We start from the raw sequence: 16,602 nt of genomic DNA, 5'->3' as shown, positions 1-16,602 counted from the left end.
GATGTTCTTTACGTTCCTTTAAGTAGAGTCAATATTTTAAAAAACGGGTTTATTAGTAGATTAAGTTCCTCGTATAACAAGTTAGTTCAGGACTATCCGTCTTTAGATTTATTTAACTCCAATCTGCACATTGTTTTAGGCGTGATTAGTTAAAATTAATTTTGTTTGTGTTTCTGTTTCCGTCGTCTCGTCCTTTGTTAACCATACTGTAAGTGGCGGATTTGTGTCCGCTGTTGTTTTGGTGAATAAATAAATTTTTAAAAAATAAATAAATGTATTATGACTTCTCTGTACTAAAGTATACATGCTGATTTCTGAGTTTAACATTTAGCGGAAGTACTCTGGTTTTGGGGATTGTAAGCCTCATATCTCAAATGCTATGGTCAATTTTTAGAGCTCTTGGAGTTTCAATTCAGTCTTTCACTCCAGAAGCACGGGCTTCCATTTTGGACGGCCTATTTCGTTTTTCTGCCTAAACCCCTGCCACTAAGTCTAAAGACTAGTTTCCAATGCAGTACACACGTTTTTGGATATTAGTTTATTCCGTTATTAGACATGTTTTTTATCCACATTTCCTTTTAACTATGTATTATATTTCAGTACCATGTACATTTCAAAATGCCATTCTACTAATTACTAACTGTAACATTTTAGAGTATTCATTGTGGAGCTGCAAATGTGTATAGCCAATAAGCAGTCTTGTAGTTTTACATATTCCGTAACTTATTAGTAATGTCAAAGGTCAAGTCATATAAATTAGAATTAGTATGCTAATAAAAATTGTAGGCTGGTCATCTTTTCTTAGTATACAAGCAATAATTGTTGTAGAGGTCACTGAATTTTTTAAAAAGTCTTGTAACATTATATTAAGATCGCAATGGTCCCCGAGCATCACATGGTCTTTTACCGGAGAACCTTCTGTGGACGTACATCGTGCAAATCAGCTCGACAATCCGTTCCATACACGCTGCAGGCCTAGCGTGTCGTGTCATTGACCCAAGGAAGGTCCTTATCACGGCGCGAAATCGTCTGAGGTTAAATTGCGTGGGAATATTTGACGTTTTGACGTACAACTCGAATCAGGGAAATCTCATAACAGTGATACCACACTACCAAGTAAGTTCTTGTGATAATATTCGTTTATTTGACATTCCAAGTTATGTGATTTTCCAGGCAAAAGAATTTACCAAACAAAGGAATGTTTACTCTTTCTCCTTTGTTGCTCAATTTCCTTTTCACGACATGACAAAGGAGAATAGTATTATTATAGTTGTCTGTGGGTTGTGTTATTGTGAATGCACCACATAATGTGTGCCAATGATTCTAAAGAGTAGATTTCAAATAGAGCTCAGTCAGCTAATCTGGTGGTAGCCACTGTGTATGCGCTGAACCGTGGAGATCTCTAGGTCCCCGGTTCAATTTTCATCACTGCCTCTCCTTGTGTTTCAGCTGGAGAGCTGAAATACAAGTTAAATAGTGCACCGTGTTTCGGATGAGACGTTTAAGCCATTGGTCCCGTGTGCATTTATGGCCAATGTGCACGTTAAAGAACACAGTGCATTCTTCGGAAAAGAGTAGGGGATTGTCTCCCGGTGTACTGTCCAATCACCACCAGAAGGACCCCACTGGAAATAAGTCGTCTTCTATACTTTCGTGGGCTGTCCTTGGTGTTTACACCGAATAAATCCAATCCAATCCAGCCATACTATATATTATATTACCAATTTTATATTTTGCCATGTACACTTTACATTATTAAATATATACTGAATTCAGCAACATGTTCAAATATTCTAATATGAAGTTGTTAGCAATTGTAATTTAAATGTGCATTTTGTTTATCATTACTATCTATTTTTTTTATCCTTCAATCTGGTTTTAATCTTAGTATTGTTCTATTATTGTATTTGTCTTATTCAGTTTTTGTATAATTTATAAATATTTTTATCGTGTCTTTTCACATTTATCATTCACTTGTATTTAGCAATATATTTATTTAATTTACAGCAAGATGATCTGATGGCTTTTGGGCGCATGGTTTTAGCATTAGCTTGCAACTCTCTGGACGGGCTTCACCGCGACCAAATAAATGCGTCATTAGAACTTGTCTCGGTCAATTACTCCAGTGATTTGAAAAACCTTATTTTGTAAGTAAATGTGTTGCCACTGGGGAAAAACTTACTTAACCACTTTTTTCCACCTTTTTCCCCCAGTTTTTGAAATATTCAAAAATCTGTATCTCATTAACCATTCCCTATTATTTTTTTGTCAAATTTTTGTGTCTTGAAAAAAATCTGTTTAACAAAAAATTGTTTTCCACTGGAGCCTGGCTTTAAGAAATAATTATATTTCAATATACAGCAAAGCCCTTTATTTTTGGGCGCCATGAATTTTTGTGATAAGACGACAATCCCAATAGTTAAGGGCGCGTGAAAATTGTGAATTTCTGGAATAATAGTTTTTGCCTTCAGATGCAAAGCAATGACTATAGCTGTCTTGGCTAGCTAGGCCAATACATCACACTTCACTTCACACAGTGCTAGACCTACTAGAGTGGTGGTGCTAGCTAAGCCTAAGCCTACCTTTAATGGAATAAAATTCACAGCATTGTATTTCTTCTATAATACAGATATTTCGTAGTTGATAATTAATTATTAAATATTAATATTTACTATTATTATATTATGACAACTGTCGGTAAACAGTTTGATCATCTTCGTAAGGCCTAAATTTGCTGCAAGATTTCTGACATTTTGATTTGAAAAGACCTTGTTCAAGCCTGCCTTGGAGTAGCTGCAATAGGCTTGCCTTTGGTAGCTAGCCTAAAAAAATTGGGAGAAATCACCAAAATTGGGAGTTCTAGCTAAATTAAAAACTAAATAAATCATAGTTCTAGGTTTCTGCATCATTTGGAAAAAGACTGGAAATTATAAAATCACGGAAATAAAAGGCCACAAATATTTCAAAATCGCGAAAATATTTTACAGTAATTTTTTTTTTTTTCCACAGGTATTTGTTGACCACTCAAGGGAGGCCGAAAAGCATCAACGACATTATGCCCATGATTGGTGCACGTTTCTACACGCAGCTGGATGCGGCTTACATGAGGTCAGACTCCGTCGAGGAAGAACTTGCCAAAGAAGTTCAGAATGGTCGCTTGTTTCGACTGATCGCAAAATTTGGTGTCATTAATGAGAGGCCAGAGTAAGTATACAGTAGACCCCCTATTAAGGGAACACCTATGGGGACCAAAATTTGTCTCTATAATAAAGGTGTCTCCTTAATAAGGGTGTCTTTTTAATACGGTTGTCTTCTTGATAGAGGTGGTTTCTCCATATTCCTTTCTTAATAGGGATAATTTCTTAATAGGGGTGTCTACTTAATATGAGTGTCTATTTAATATGGGTGTTTACTTAATAGGGGTGTTTTCTTAATAGGGGTGTTTCTTATTAGGGGTGTCCTCTGAATAGGGGTTCCTTATTAGGGGTGTACTCTGAGTTGAAGAAGTAAATTCAAAATAAATTGATTTAACTATAACAAAATGAAAAACAGAGATAATTAATAGTTATTATTATTAATATTTTGAGAAATATTTTTTTGATTTAAATTATATTTCTGAAGATTTAACGGTGATCCCGCGTGGTCAGAAACTGGAGACCGGTACCTTATTAGGGGTATACTCTGAGTTGGAGTTGGTCGTAGTGTGTTAAGGGATATATTTTTTTCATTATTAATTTTGGTATTGTTATTTATTAAATATTTTTTTGATTTAAATTATATTTCTGAAGATTTAACGGTGATCCCGCGTGGTCAGAAACCGGAGACCGGTACCTGTTAAAGCTCTTCCGTGATTATCTTTTTCATCAAGTGAATGAGGCTGGAGCACCGTGGATTGACATGGCGCATATTGTACACTGTTTAAACAAGGTACGTTGATGCAAAGGCTTCTAGTGACTCATGCAGTAATAAGAAACATAGTGGGTCTGAATCAAGTTTGGTCCAGACCATCTTAAAGCCCAACCACACTTAATAGGTGCATCAACTCAGGGCCACTGTTTTTTTAAGTGTTTACTATCAATAAATTTTAAGCGGGCCCAAAGCCAACCTAAATTTACTTTGTCTTTAAAGTTGCCAGTGTCATCTTGATAGCTGTCAATTTTGACATCTTATACCATAACATTTCAAGCAAAGGAGGAAGCGGGAATGTTCGCAGTGCAAACTTGAAATACTAATTGTAGTAAAGGCATCGCTGGGCTGATAATAATAAGTGTGATTAGGGTCTTAGCCCCACCATGAAGGCTGGAAATGGCACTATTTTCAATTGCCTCACTGGGCCTCCACTGATTTAATTCACCCATAACTTTTAAAAATGCGTAACATGCTCTCTAAATATTATTACAGCTTGATGCCGGCGTGCCTGAGAAGGTTTGTCTGATGTCGCGGGATGACCAGAACGTACTTGTGGTGTCCTACGCCGACTTGAAGCACTGCTTTGAAACAACGTTCGAGGAAGTCCTGCACGCAAGTCGAGGCTCTACCCAGATACCAGATGTTTAGTAAAACAACATGAAAATTTCCTGAACATTTTGTACTTGGCAAGGTAAACCAGCTTCGTAGGGCAAATCACACATAGGACACTTGTTTCAATGCCCATTTTTCTCTTGCGTAGCCATTTCTCTTTCATATATGGTCATGGGGTTTGTAAGGTGCATTGATATCAGTTGGTGTCTAATGAGACATACCTGAAGAACAGAGATGGCAGACAACCTGTGATAAAGATCTGGAGAGGACATACTAGAGTATTGCTAAGATAGGCAGTGTCCTTGCAAGAGATCCAGTATTTTGGTAGGATACTCCTTTATTCTTTGCTGAATACTCTGGGTCTTGGCAAGACAGCAAGGGCTGTTTGCAAGAGCACCTAAGGTCTTTTCACGTCACCAGATGTCTTACATGGACACTCAGTTTCAAAGAGCCTTTACAAGGACACCTAAGTTATTTTCAAGTCACCAAATGTCTTGCATGGACACTTAGTGTCCAAGAGCCTAACAAGGACACCTAATGTCTTATCAGGTCACCAGATGTTTTACATGGACACTCCGGATCTTTGTAGTATATCCATAAGATTCATCCAGTGTCATATCAGGTACCCAGAGTCTCTTACATCACCAGTTGTCTTGGTAAACACCTGCGATTTTCATATGACTTCTTGGGTCTTGTGTAAGACACCCAGAATACATCATCTGTCTTGTCACTCTATACAGCAGACCACATATTTAATTTTACTCCATGTGTTTGTAAAGCGCAACCATTAGTAAATGTATTGACCACCCACTGATATTTTATTGCAGAGAAATCCTGTTCCTCAGCTGCTTTCTCCCTTCTTGGACCCTTTGGGGGAGATGCAAGATTTTTATCATTGAAGTTTGTTACCTATTGATAGTCCTACCATTTGTGTAGTGATAAACCATAATAGTACATAATTCAAATGTTTAATTTTCCTGGATATAAAGGAAATCATTAATAAAATTGGATCATTCCTAAATATCTGCATTACTATATTATGAGCAGATTAATTGAATTAAAAAAAAATTAATAACATTTTTAAAGATTTTTAAATAATTAAGTTCCCACTAATTATCATAATTTATGAACGTTTTAAAAGTAGCCAAGACGCCATAAGATATTTTGTTTTCTAGCAGACTCTTCTGAGGGAATTTCATTCAGTGATATTTATTATTCTAAAAGATATTTTTTCACTCTCTGGTTACAGATGTAACCAGAATAAAGGTTTTCGATCAAATTTGGCCCACTCTAGTCCATGTAGTAGTACTGTAGCTACCATAAGATCTAATTCTCCCACCCACAGTTAAAAGTAGGAATTTCTGTTGAGACTTAAATTACTGATAAAAAAAAATTGTTTACCTTTTTATAAATAAAAAATTTCTCTGGATGCAAGTTTTTTTTTCATAGAGTTTAGATGCATAACTAATTTGTACTTCACCTTTAAGATGGTCAGATTTAGCAAAGAGATAAAATTTATTTAAAGGGACATTTACTGCTGAACTGATTTTTATACATTCCCTTAAGACAACATAACTTAACATACCTACCAGTTGTCTATACAGTATTTATATTTCAATTCACTGCCAGCAACAGTATCAAAATTGTTGTCCTAAAATTACAATATTTTTTAATGCTCCTATTATTTTATTTGATAAGACACTTCTAAAATTTTAATGGAAACAATCTCTTCAAAATAATTTGGAAGAATCGGTTAACTTTTAATGACTGGTTCTGAAATACCATTGTCTTGCTTTATATTGTTCTTTCATTGGGACAGAAATCATATGACTTCCTGGCAACCAGTTATGAGAGTCTACAGTCGCTGATTTGTAATACGATGTAGCAAATTATTTGCTGCCGTTATTTCCTTGGCTTTCGTTCAAGTCTTGGATGATTTATAAATAACGTGTATATAAGTTTACTTGGAGGGCATAGATACTTGACTCCATACTTGTACAAATGGTTAACAGCTCCAGTTTGGACCAAAGAGATTAGGGAAGAAAAACAGTGCATTAATGAGTTGCAGCAAAAAAAGCCATTATGTAACAATTTCATAGTTTTTTTTTTTGTTACAGAAATTATCTTAAAATTGGGCCTGGACGACAATAAGGGAAAGCAAACGGCCTACACATACTAGTAGCGCCCAGTAGTTTTATGGCCTCCATTAAACAGCCCTGCTTAATCATTTGATGGCCTCTGATTACCATCTGTGCTTTTGTAGTTTGATAGCCTCCGTTAACCAGCCACATTTAGTGAATTTGATAGCCTCCACTTACCAGTTGCAGTTACTAATTTAATGCCCTGTGTTTCAAATGTAAACCTTAGTTTTTGATACAGGTTGATATATTTACTCCTACTTAATTTATTTTTTAGTTGGCCCACAATTATATGATTCATCCCGGTCTCCTGGTTTGGCTGTCATAACAGCGTGCAGCATTTATTGAACGCATGAATGTAACTCCTTGTCCAGACTATAAAATTTTACTTGACAAAAACATGTTGCATGCCTGAATATGGTCATGATGACATCATATCACATCATGACCATATATGTCCGTATAGTCATTAGGTGACCATATATAGGCACATAATGACTATATACGGGCACACAATAATTTTTTTTTTGTCAAATACAATTTCATATTCTGGATAGGGCCTAACGATTGGTCATAAAACCACAGCATTAATTTATAGAATATAAATAATTATCAAAAATATGACTTAAATCATCCAATCTCTGTATTCTGTGTTAAATAAGTGAAAATATTTTGTATTAGAAAACTAAGTTTCTATAATTCACTCCAAAATTCTGTCATAAAATCTTCCACAATACAGTTGTGCCTTTGATAGTACCAAATGTGTTAACAGTTTACAAGCAAGCATCTGTGTCTTCTCTTTCCTTTAATGTAGTCCAGACTATCAAGTTTTGTAACTAAACATGGTTATGATGACATCATATCATGACCATATATAGACACATCATGACTATATATGGGCGTTCAACATTTTTTTGTCAGAGAAAATTTGATAGTCTGACAGGGGTTAACTTTGTTTACCGCAGTGCATGCACGGTTTCAGTTTTACTGTATGTCATGGTTTTAAATGACTGATTTAATTGAGTGTTAAAAAGCAGAAATTGTTCAACCAAATACAATTTTTTTTTTTAACTATAATTCATTTCCTGTTAAACCTGATTTTTATTTAAAATTTTCTCATTGAGGCCCAATAAATATATTAGATTATTGCCTGCATAAATTTTGTCAGAATCCCTGATTTTACACCCCACCCACTTTTTTTTTTTAATTAGGTTATGGCTCCCGTTACCCTGTCTAACCCATTTATAGGGAATGCTATTGTCGAAAAATTGATGTATTTAACATGTTCAGCCAATTTCTATTATGTGCAATGACCATGTTTTTTTTTTTTCCATGGCTAACTTTGTTGAATTGGCATGATTGAAATATATATATATATCAAACCCTTCCTAATCACTTTTCCAAGGGGTAGTGATTAATCATATTTGTGGGAGATTAGCCAGCTGTTTTAATCTTTGGCATGGTCTAATATTAATTAGATCAGCCATTCCAAAGCCAAACAACATAATTTAACAAAAATATAAAAGTAGTTACGTTGTTTTTCCAACGGACGGCCGAGATGCTCCGCACTACATGTACTGTCCTTCATATATTACCGGCCGTATATTCACAATGCGCTGCGGTAAACAAGGATTACTACTGTACTAAACGGGAATGATACGTGCAAGGCTGTTTGCGAATCTTCCGCAAATGTCATAAGCATCTTATATTCTGTTTATTCTTGCCTATGTACTTTTGTTTTTAACGCAAGCTTTAGAAAGGTGTAAATAAGATTTTTGTTGTGCAATATATGACATGTGTAAAAACATGGCGAAATGATTCACAATTTGATACAAATGCACCGTGAAAGATGATTTCCAAATGTGTTCTTTTTGATAAGTAAATGAATTTTTCAAAACTTATATACTTGGTGAAACAAAAGCAAACATGTGGAAAATGAATATGCATGGTGTTGTTTTTTGCCATCATGTTTTCTTCAGCTGTTATTGACTTTGCTACAAATGACTTTTGCAGCTGGTGGGCTGTTGTTTGATAGGAATTCACTCTTATTGAGGCTTGCTATTTAGGCTGTGAAACCGCAGTCGTGATAGGTAAAGACAACAGTAACCCAATGCACTAAATTTGATAGCTTAGGTCTACTTGGCAACGTGCAAACCCAGATTTTAAAATTTCAAAATAATTGGGAAAAAAAAAATGGTGGAAATTATATGTGGGGAATGGGGGGGTTTGAATGTGTTTTTATTCTCTACTGAAGGAGTAGATTTGTTACTGTATGTATGGGTGGGTGAGTGTGTCTGTGTGTGTGGGGAAATGTGTATGGATATTTGTTTAGGTGCGTATGAGGATATCCATGAGAGTTTGTGTACATTTAATCCTCAGTGGTTTTTATATTGAAATGTATCTAATTTCTTGTCAGTACTCGGTTTGTTTTGGACGTAATCTCTGGGTTTGCACGGTCTAGCCTTATCGCATAGGTCTCATATATTTACGCAATAAGTTCTGATCATTGCTTCTTCCATTTGTAAAAGTATAGCTCTCGAATTCGACTCCAGAGCGAATTCATTATCAGTAACCATTACAATATGAAATTTAAATTTGCTCTATTTTATGAACCTTTTATTCTATTTTTCCAGTTTTCATGTCACCTTGATCAATTTCAACATTGTCACGGAAATATTGAAATATTTGTATTAAAACATTAAAAAAAATCAAATTTAACAAAATTATAATTCCCTGTTGCAATGTAATAAATGCCACTGAAATAGCTCATGCTGTTACCATAGCAACTAGCCACTTCTTAATCTAAAAAGTTTTTATTTTAGTATTCATACTTAGGCTAAGTATATGGTTTATTTTTTTGTTGTTTTTTGGTCACAAATGTCTTGGTTTTATATATTAATGTTATACTGAGTTCTATTTGTATATCTAGACTAGTATTATTATTTTCCTTGGCTAAATAAGGAAACAGGTCCTGCTAGGGTATTCTCTTAAAAGCCAATGGGAATGAAGTATACACATACAAATCCTCACACCCTTTACACACACACATACTTGTAGGCCCAACTTTGAATGATTAGAAGTGGATATAAAGGTTACATTTTAAGTGTTTAAGCCTAACTTTTACCAGGTTCAGAGAAAATATATTCTGTGTCATAGGTGGGCTAAATCTACTCAAACATAGCATTAAACATTCATGTGCTACATTGATTTTGCATCATGAGGATGTTTACTTAATGTAGTATCGTTGATGATAGTAAATTTAAAGTGAATTTCATGCTTCTTAGAAATCAACCTGTTTCTTCCTGATTAGCGATAAATATCGTCTGCTGATGACATCCTTATAAGGAGGTGTATTATTGCTTATATTGTGTAATATTCATTGAATGATTACATGACTATTGCACAAGACCTGCGGTTGTTATTTTACCTCATACTTTTACCGGTTTCTGTGTTATAGATCAAGAAAGTTGGTCAAATCTAGGTGAAATCATCTTGAAAGGTCATAAGGAAGTTATTTAAAAATCTAGTTGAGGATGCTAAATAAAAATGTGGAAACTCCTCGAAAATATTTGAAATATAAAATAATTAATTGTAAAGCTATTAAATTTATGGGAAAATACCTGTGATTTGCTAATATAGATGTACAGTATGATATGAGGAATGTGGAAAAAAGGATGGTTTTTGCCCCTTTTTCGTCCAGTTTTTAAATATTAAAAAATCTGTATCCCATTAAATGTTTCAGAGTTTTTCATCAAATGTGCTGTTTTTGTCTTAGAAAAATCAGCTCTACAACACATCAAAAATTGGGGGTTTTTCTTGCCGGAGCCTGGCTTTAAGGAGGATTCTTCTCCAGTCTACAAAATTAAAATACCTCATTTGTTTGTATTTTTTTTTTTTTTATCTTATTTTATTCATTTTGATGTAAATAATAAATAGAAAATCTAGTTTATTGTGGAGCTGCATAGTACTCAAATCTGAATGTCGCCAGCGTTGCATGCTATCGAGAATTAAACACACACAATAATTGTACACCACTGATAATATTATTTCCATATACATAACGGCAAAACATGTGCTTTTACCTGCAACTTTTTTGTGAAATCCCATAGGAATAATTGTTCCTGTACCAGGAAGGAATAATTGTGTATATAAACATCAATCACTGCCTAACAGGACATGTGACTTTGAGTTTTTTATATGCTAGTATTTTTTTTTTTTTTTTTTTCTTTTTTGTACATTTTATTTAAAGTTTGTTAGCAGCTGTTATTTATATTTGTATTCATACTTTCAATGAATTTTGAAGGATGGATGCGTGCCTGGAAGATTGTTGATAATCTTTCTGTGTTGCAGGATACATACAGTTTGTTGGACAAGTTATATCCCCACCCTTCTCCACCTGCTCTTTCCAAAAATAATTATTCATAATATACTTATCCAATAATTCAGTTTTCTGATTAAAGACATAAACGGTGTAGTATTTAGCTTTAAGCATTTAATAACAGTAGGATTTAAAATAAAACCTTTATGCTGCAATATCTTCCAATTAATAAAAAAAAATATATGTTGATATTTTAAGGTTCAGAATTTATCTGAATTAGGTTGATACGTTGTTTCGGAAATGACAGTGGAAGTAACCTTTACGGTTCTGTTTAAGCTTTATCCTGTATCCTTGAATGTTAAAGTGCCCTGCAAGTGAACGCAGGTTGGGCTACGAATCTAACATCCCAGGCATAATGCTAAATTTCTGCCCAAGTATTTAACAGTTGAGGAGAGAAGGGTACCAACAGGTTAGGCCAGGAATTTAATTGAACACAGCTTGGGCTATGAATGCAACAGTTTAGGAACATAATGCTAAAGTTTGGCCCAAATATTAAACAGTTGAGGAGAGGAGGGTAACAGATTGGCCCAGAGGTGCAGCAGGTTAGGCTAGGAATTTAATTGAACACAGCTTGGGCTATGAATGCAACAGTTTAGGAACATAATGCTAAAGTTTGGCCCAAATATTAAACAGTTGAGAAGAGGAGGTTAACAGATTGACCCAGAGGTACGGTTAGGCTAGGAATTTAATAACGGGCTTATGTTTAATAGTTATACCAGAAAAGTATGAAACAGCTCAGTCTGGTATGGAATAGTTAGACTAGAGAATTCAACAGTTAAGGCCTGAAATGTTGCAGCTTATGCTTCAATTTCCAGAAAAGCTAAGCTAGGAGTTTGTGCCAAGAATGTAGTATTTTGGCCTTAATCATTGCATATCATTTTGCACCATGAATTAGGCATGAATGGTGTAATAATATTAAATTGTGCATGGATTGCCAACAATTCAGTAATATACAAGGAAGGTGGAATAGTGTTACAATGGCAACAGCATGCAAATTGTTTGGAAGTGTAACCAGTTGCGGTCAAAGATAATATTTGAACCATATGGTGTTAATTCTTATTCAGTACTAGTGGCTATATTTTTGCAACAGGTAATAATAATTAAAATTGTTTCGAAATATTATAATTATAGAGTTCAGTTATTTTTAACCATTTCTTGATTTTCATTAAAAAAATAATTGATTTTATCTGAATTTGAGTATGCTATAAACAGAAGTTATTCTGAAAATACTGTATTGTTAATTTTGTTTGTATGAGTGTACTGTTTCTCAGGAGCCTATAATTAATGCAAAGACTACAAATTCCAGCTTTTTGAAATCAGCCTTCGGAGTAAAAATGACCCTGGCGGTTAAAATTTACCCCTGATGGCTAAAATTCCCCCTTAACCCTCAATTGCAGGTACAATCTGTTAGCCATGATCTAAATCTTGCGCCCTCATTTTTGTCACATATATTTTATTGTAATATTTTATCTTTTTGTGTCTATTAGCTGGAGGTCCAATTGGCCGATACAGGGTGAATTTATGAGGCAAATAAAACATTTTAAAGGTGTAATGGGGCCTACAATACATGGCTGAGACTTGTCTAGATGAAAGCCAGTGCTGTGTGTTAATAATGGATGATTATGGGATAATTTAATTCTTTCATCTGTTGTTGAGAGAATGCATTCAATTTTGTGAGATGTTTTGTACAAGACTATTGTAGTATTAATAGTGTAAGATTCCCTGTACGAATTTATCCTCTTGTTCAATTGTAAATATTTGAGGTATTTTAATAAAAGAAACAAGCTTAAGTTTGTTGTTATTTGTTTTTGTTAGCATTTCTGAAGTCTTTAGAAATTTGCAGATTTAACCAGCCTGGGTTGGCTTTTTCTCTAAGCGCCACCCCCTAAAGGCCAACTCAGATAGCGTCGTACGACGCAGCCCGACTCGATCTGTGTGAGTTAAACGCAGACGCGATGGTGTGCGTCGGGGGAAGCCGCGTCGTAGATTATTATACATGTTTAATATTTCTCACGACGGCTTAAGACTGTCCCCGACGATAAATCGGGTCGGGCTGCGTAGGTCGACGCTGTCTGAGTTGGCCTTTAGAGAGTAGGGTACTTTTGATTGCACGACGACGGTAGAACATAATGACATCAGTGAAAGTTATCTGCGCATGCGAGAACGTTATGGTCACCTCATCGGGTACATTCTGGAATGCAAGTTGGCTAAATCTATGTATGCAACGAACATAGGACGGCAGGTAGGACGGTCATGCATGAGTGATTCCGTTCTAGCGTCGCGTCGTCGCACAAATCGAAAGCTCTCTATTTCTACTGTCTTACTGCAGCTTCTGGCCAGAAAGTGACTAATCACTGGCTTCTGGCCAAGAAGGTATCAATCACTGCTAGCGACGCAATTTCAAAGCTGCAATATCTATGGAACACATTCTGCACTACCTGGTTTTCCTAGAAACAGCTCTTGGTATAGATCCTACCATGTACCCACTCACACTGGGTTTTAAGAAAACCTTAGATAATTTTGCCAAGGACACAAGCGACCAGCATAGTGAGGTTTTGAACCCCCAACCTCAAGGTAGAAATTACCAATCACTTCTACAGCAGACATGAAAATAAACACAATTATGTATTTAGGCCTATATAGAGTGTACCCTCTAATTCCTAGATCCCTCAGATTCGAGACCACTTTTTCAAATAACTAAATAACAATACCAAAGCTAACAAAAGGAAAAACCAAGAAACCACCCCAAATTATCAGGAAACTTGGTCTCGAATTATAACAATATTTTAGTAATATGTTGTATGTATACAACAGCCCCTGTTACATGATCATATTGGTGCCACATGGGGCCTAACAGAATTCTTGCCTTCTTTCTTTTTTGTTCTGGGCTGTCTCTTATATTCTAGCTATTGGATTTGACTAACTACTCTCACTCCAAGCCATCTATCGTATTGGTCATCTCTTTAATTCTTGTACTGTATTGGGTTTGACCGCTTTCTCTCTCCATAGTCCTCAAACATGTCTGAATATGACCCAAATATTATGACAACAGGGACGACGCACGCTACAACGGATTCACTCATGCGAATCCACGTGACAAGAAATCCGAGAAATCTTGCGCAGATGACTTTTTATTGACGTCATTACATTCTACGCCCTACAGCGTCGTGCAATCGAAAGCATCCCTAGTCTGTTTTTCAACGCGTGCATACACTGTCGAAGTCGGATCAAACATCGCCCAGTTTGACAGACAAAATATTATGATGGTGTATCGTGTGCATGGCAATCAAAACAAATCCATCCTGTTATGACTATTGTCTTGTTTTCCAAGTATTGCGGCCATTACGTCCACCCACCAGTCTTTCTCACTTGACCACTGATTTCCTTATTTATCTTTTCTAATTTCCATTTATTTGTATGGCATGGTAAAGGCAAGGTGACAGGGCGAATTAGCGCAGCTGCAATGGGCTAGAGAGATGGAACGAGTTCTAGACATGCTAGTAGGGGACTTTCGATTGCACGACGACAGTAGAACGTAATGACGTCAGTAAAAGTCATCTGCGCATGCGAGAACGTTAAGGTCACCTCGTCGAGTAAATACTCGAACGCAATATGGCTAAATCTACGTTATGCAGATAACGTAGAACGCCAGGTAGGACGGTCACGCATGAGTGATTCCGTTCAAGCGTCGCGTCGTCGCACAAATCGAAAGCTCCGAGTGTCGTACTTGCTTTGTCTTTTATGTGACATTGGGTCAGACACTCTGCTCTATTGACCTTTCCGCTAACCCCAGCCCCTTGGATCTTGTTGCTATGGTCCCACAAAACATTGTAAACGTACGTTTAGACGCTTGCATTTGCGGGACAGTACATGTGTTGATAGGACACACGCATCCCCTTTTCTGATTGGTCAGTTAATGTTGATTGGCATCCCGGAAGGATGAATTATCTCGTCCTTCGGGCAGGACGTTAACACATTGCCTCCGTGTGCTTGACACATGCGCACAAAAAATAACATGCATACTAGCACAATTTACAAAGATTAGGAGATTGCCTCCTCGGGTGCTGAGCATGGAAAGAACTGAGCAGCCGCTGTAAGTATCCAGTGGATATATGTATATAGGCCTACATTTTAATTTTCATTTATACGCCTATGTACATCTACAATGGATAATACAAATACCGAGTTTATATGCGTTACTGCTATAACCTTAATCCCTTGTTTCTCAAAAATCGTCATTACACCTGGACGCACGGTGAAGGTCGCGTAGATTAGTTCCGATTTGCAAGTTTCCAAAATTCAACTGGCTAGACATTATAAACAGGATCTGATAGTGCTATTATTGAATAACACCAACCTATTATTTTCTTCTGTTCCTCTGCTCTTTCAATCATGTCGCCTGCTTATGCCAACTAAGGTACGAATAGTGATTGCTTCCTCTCTCAATGTTTCCTGTATATGTTTTGTTGAAGGTGGATACTGATATAAGCAAGTGTTCAAAACAACTCTCACTAATTTTACTTAATTTTTTTTTTCTTGTTTTTGTTTAATAACCAAAAGAAACTTCTCTCTACTCGCTTTGTTTTTGCTAAAACTGTTTTCAATTCACCCAAAGCATCTGTAATATGTTTTCTTTACAGAGGGCCGGATGCAGTAATATATTTCAAATAGACCTACTTCTCTAGACAGTTTTTCATATAAATTATTACGGTATTGCCGCGTGCAATCTAAGCACAACACCATTAATAATGCAATATCCCTATCTATAAATGTTTCCCTGTATCAAATTCTCTTTAACTATGGGAATTTGATGCATGACCCATGAGAAGATAAACAATGTAAACCACAATGACAGTATAACGTTACGTCATAAGAAATAACATTATTATAATATAGTTCTATTCAGTTACTCATCAACGTCTGTTCAGCGTCTGGATGAGACCACAGTGGCATGGGCTGTATGAAGGACCAGTACACCGGGGTAACCCGGCCTGCTTGTTTCGAAGGATGTACTAGGTTCTTTAAAGTGCACAATGGCCAGTTGTGTACACTGGGCCTAAGGTTTATAGTCCTTATCCGAGAAGACTTGTTCCACCTCCAGAACCATAGACGAGCCTGCCATTCGAACCCAGCGCCGATATTATGGCTGTAGGTTGCACCCTTGCCTTAAACACTGCCATTTGACTCGTCTATGATTATATAGCATATTGCTATATTGAAGTCCACTTTCGGATATGTATGATTGTAATATGAATTTCATGTGATAAAGGAATCATAATTTCTTTTGATTTTTTTTTTTTTTTTTGATTTTTTTTTTGACCCTCGAGCGTAAAAGTGAAAAATGGAATCGCCCATACACGGCCTGTGTTTTGTTCTGTACTTAGACACTGTATAACTCTATGGAGTGACTGCTCTAGTTTGCTTACGTGTTTTGGTTTTTTGCCAAAAAGCTGTTGTATCTAAATCTAAATATAGACATTTATATAGCGCTTTTCGCCAATGGATACATAGCGTTTAGATATATGGACTAGGAACTCGATCAATGACTTTCTTCTCCCCTAAGGG

At 36.0% G+C, this 16,602-nt stretch overlaps 1 protein-coding gene across 1 annotated transcript in view; it reads left to right on the top strand.

Annotated features, from left to right (window-relative positions):
* Window positions 1-10,393, top strand: part of LOC117117814 (PAN2-PAN3 deadenylation complex subunit pan3-like) — a 38,420-nt gene extending 28,027 nt beyond the window's left edge. The window contains exons 12-16 of the mRNA XM_033262281.1: window positions 872-1,116; window positions 2,008-2,147; window positions 3,010-3,204; window positions 3,789-3,927; window positions 4,402-10,393. Coding sequence (XP_033118172.1) covers window positions 872-1,116; window positions 2,008-2,147; window positions 3,010-3,204; window positions 3,789-3,927; window positions 4,402-4,557 — 875 coding nt within the window. The 3' untranslated portion in view covers window positions 4,558-10,393. The remainder of the gene's footprint in view (window positions 1-871; window positions 1,117-2,007; window positions 2,148-3,009; window positions 3,205-3,788; window positions 3,928-4,401) is intronic.
* Window positions 10,394-16,602: the final 6,209 nt, after the last annotated feature.

The sequence above is a fragment of the Anneissia japonica genome, unplaced genomic scaffold (genome assembly GCF_011630105.1).
Source record: "Anneissia japonica isolate Jap-2015-1 unplaced genomic scaffold, ASM1163010v1 scaffold6406_len342834_cov151, whole genome shotgun sequence".
NCBI classification, from domain to species: Eukaryota; Metazoa; Echinodermata; class Crinoidea; order Comatulida; family Comatulidae; genus Anneissia; species Anneissia japonica.
Note: the sequence above shows the minus strand (reverse complement) of the source record. Positions and strands in the feature narration are given on the sequence as shown.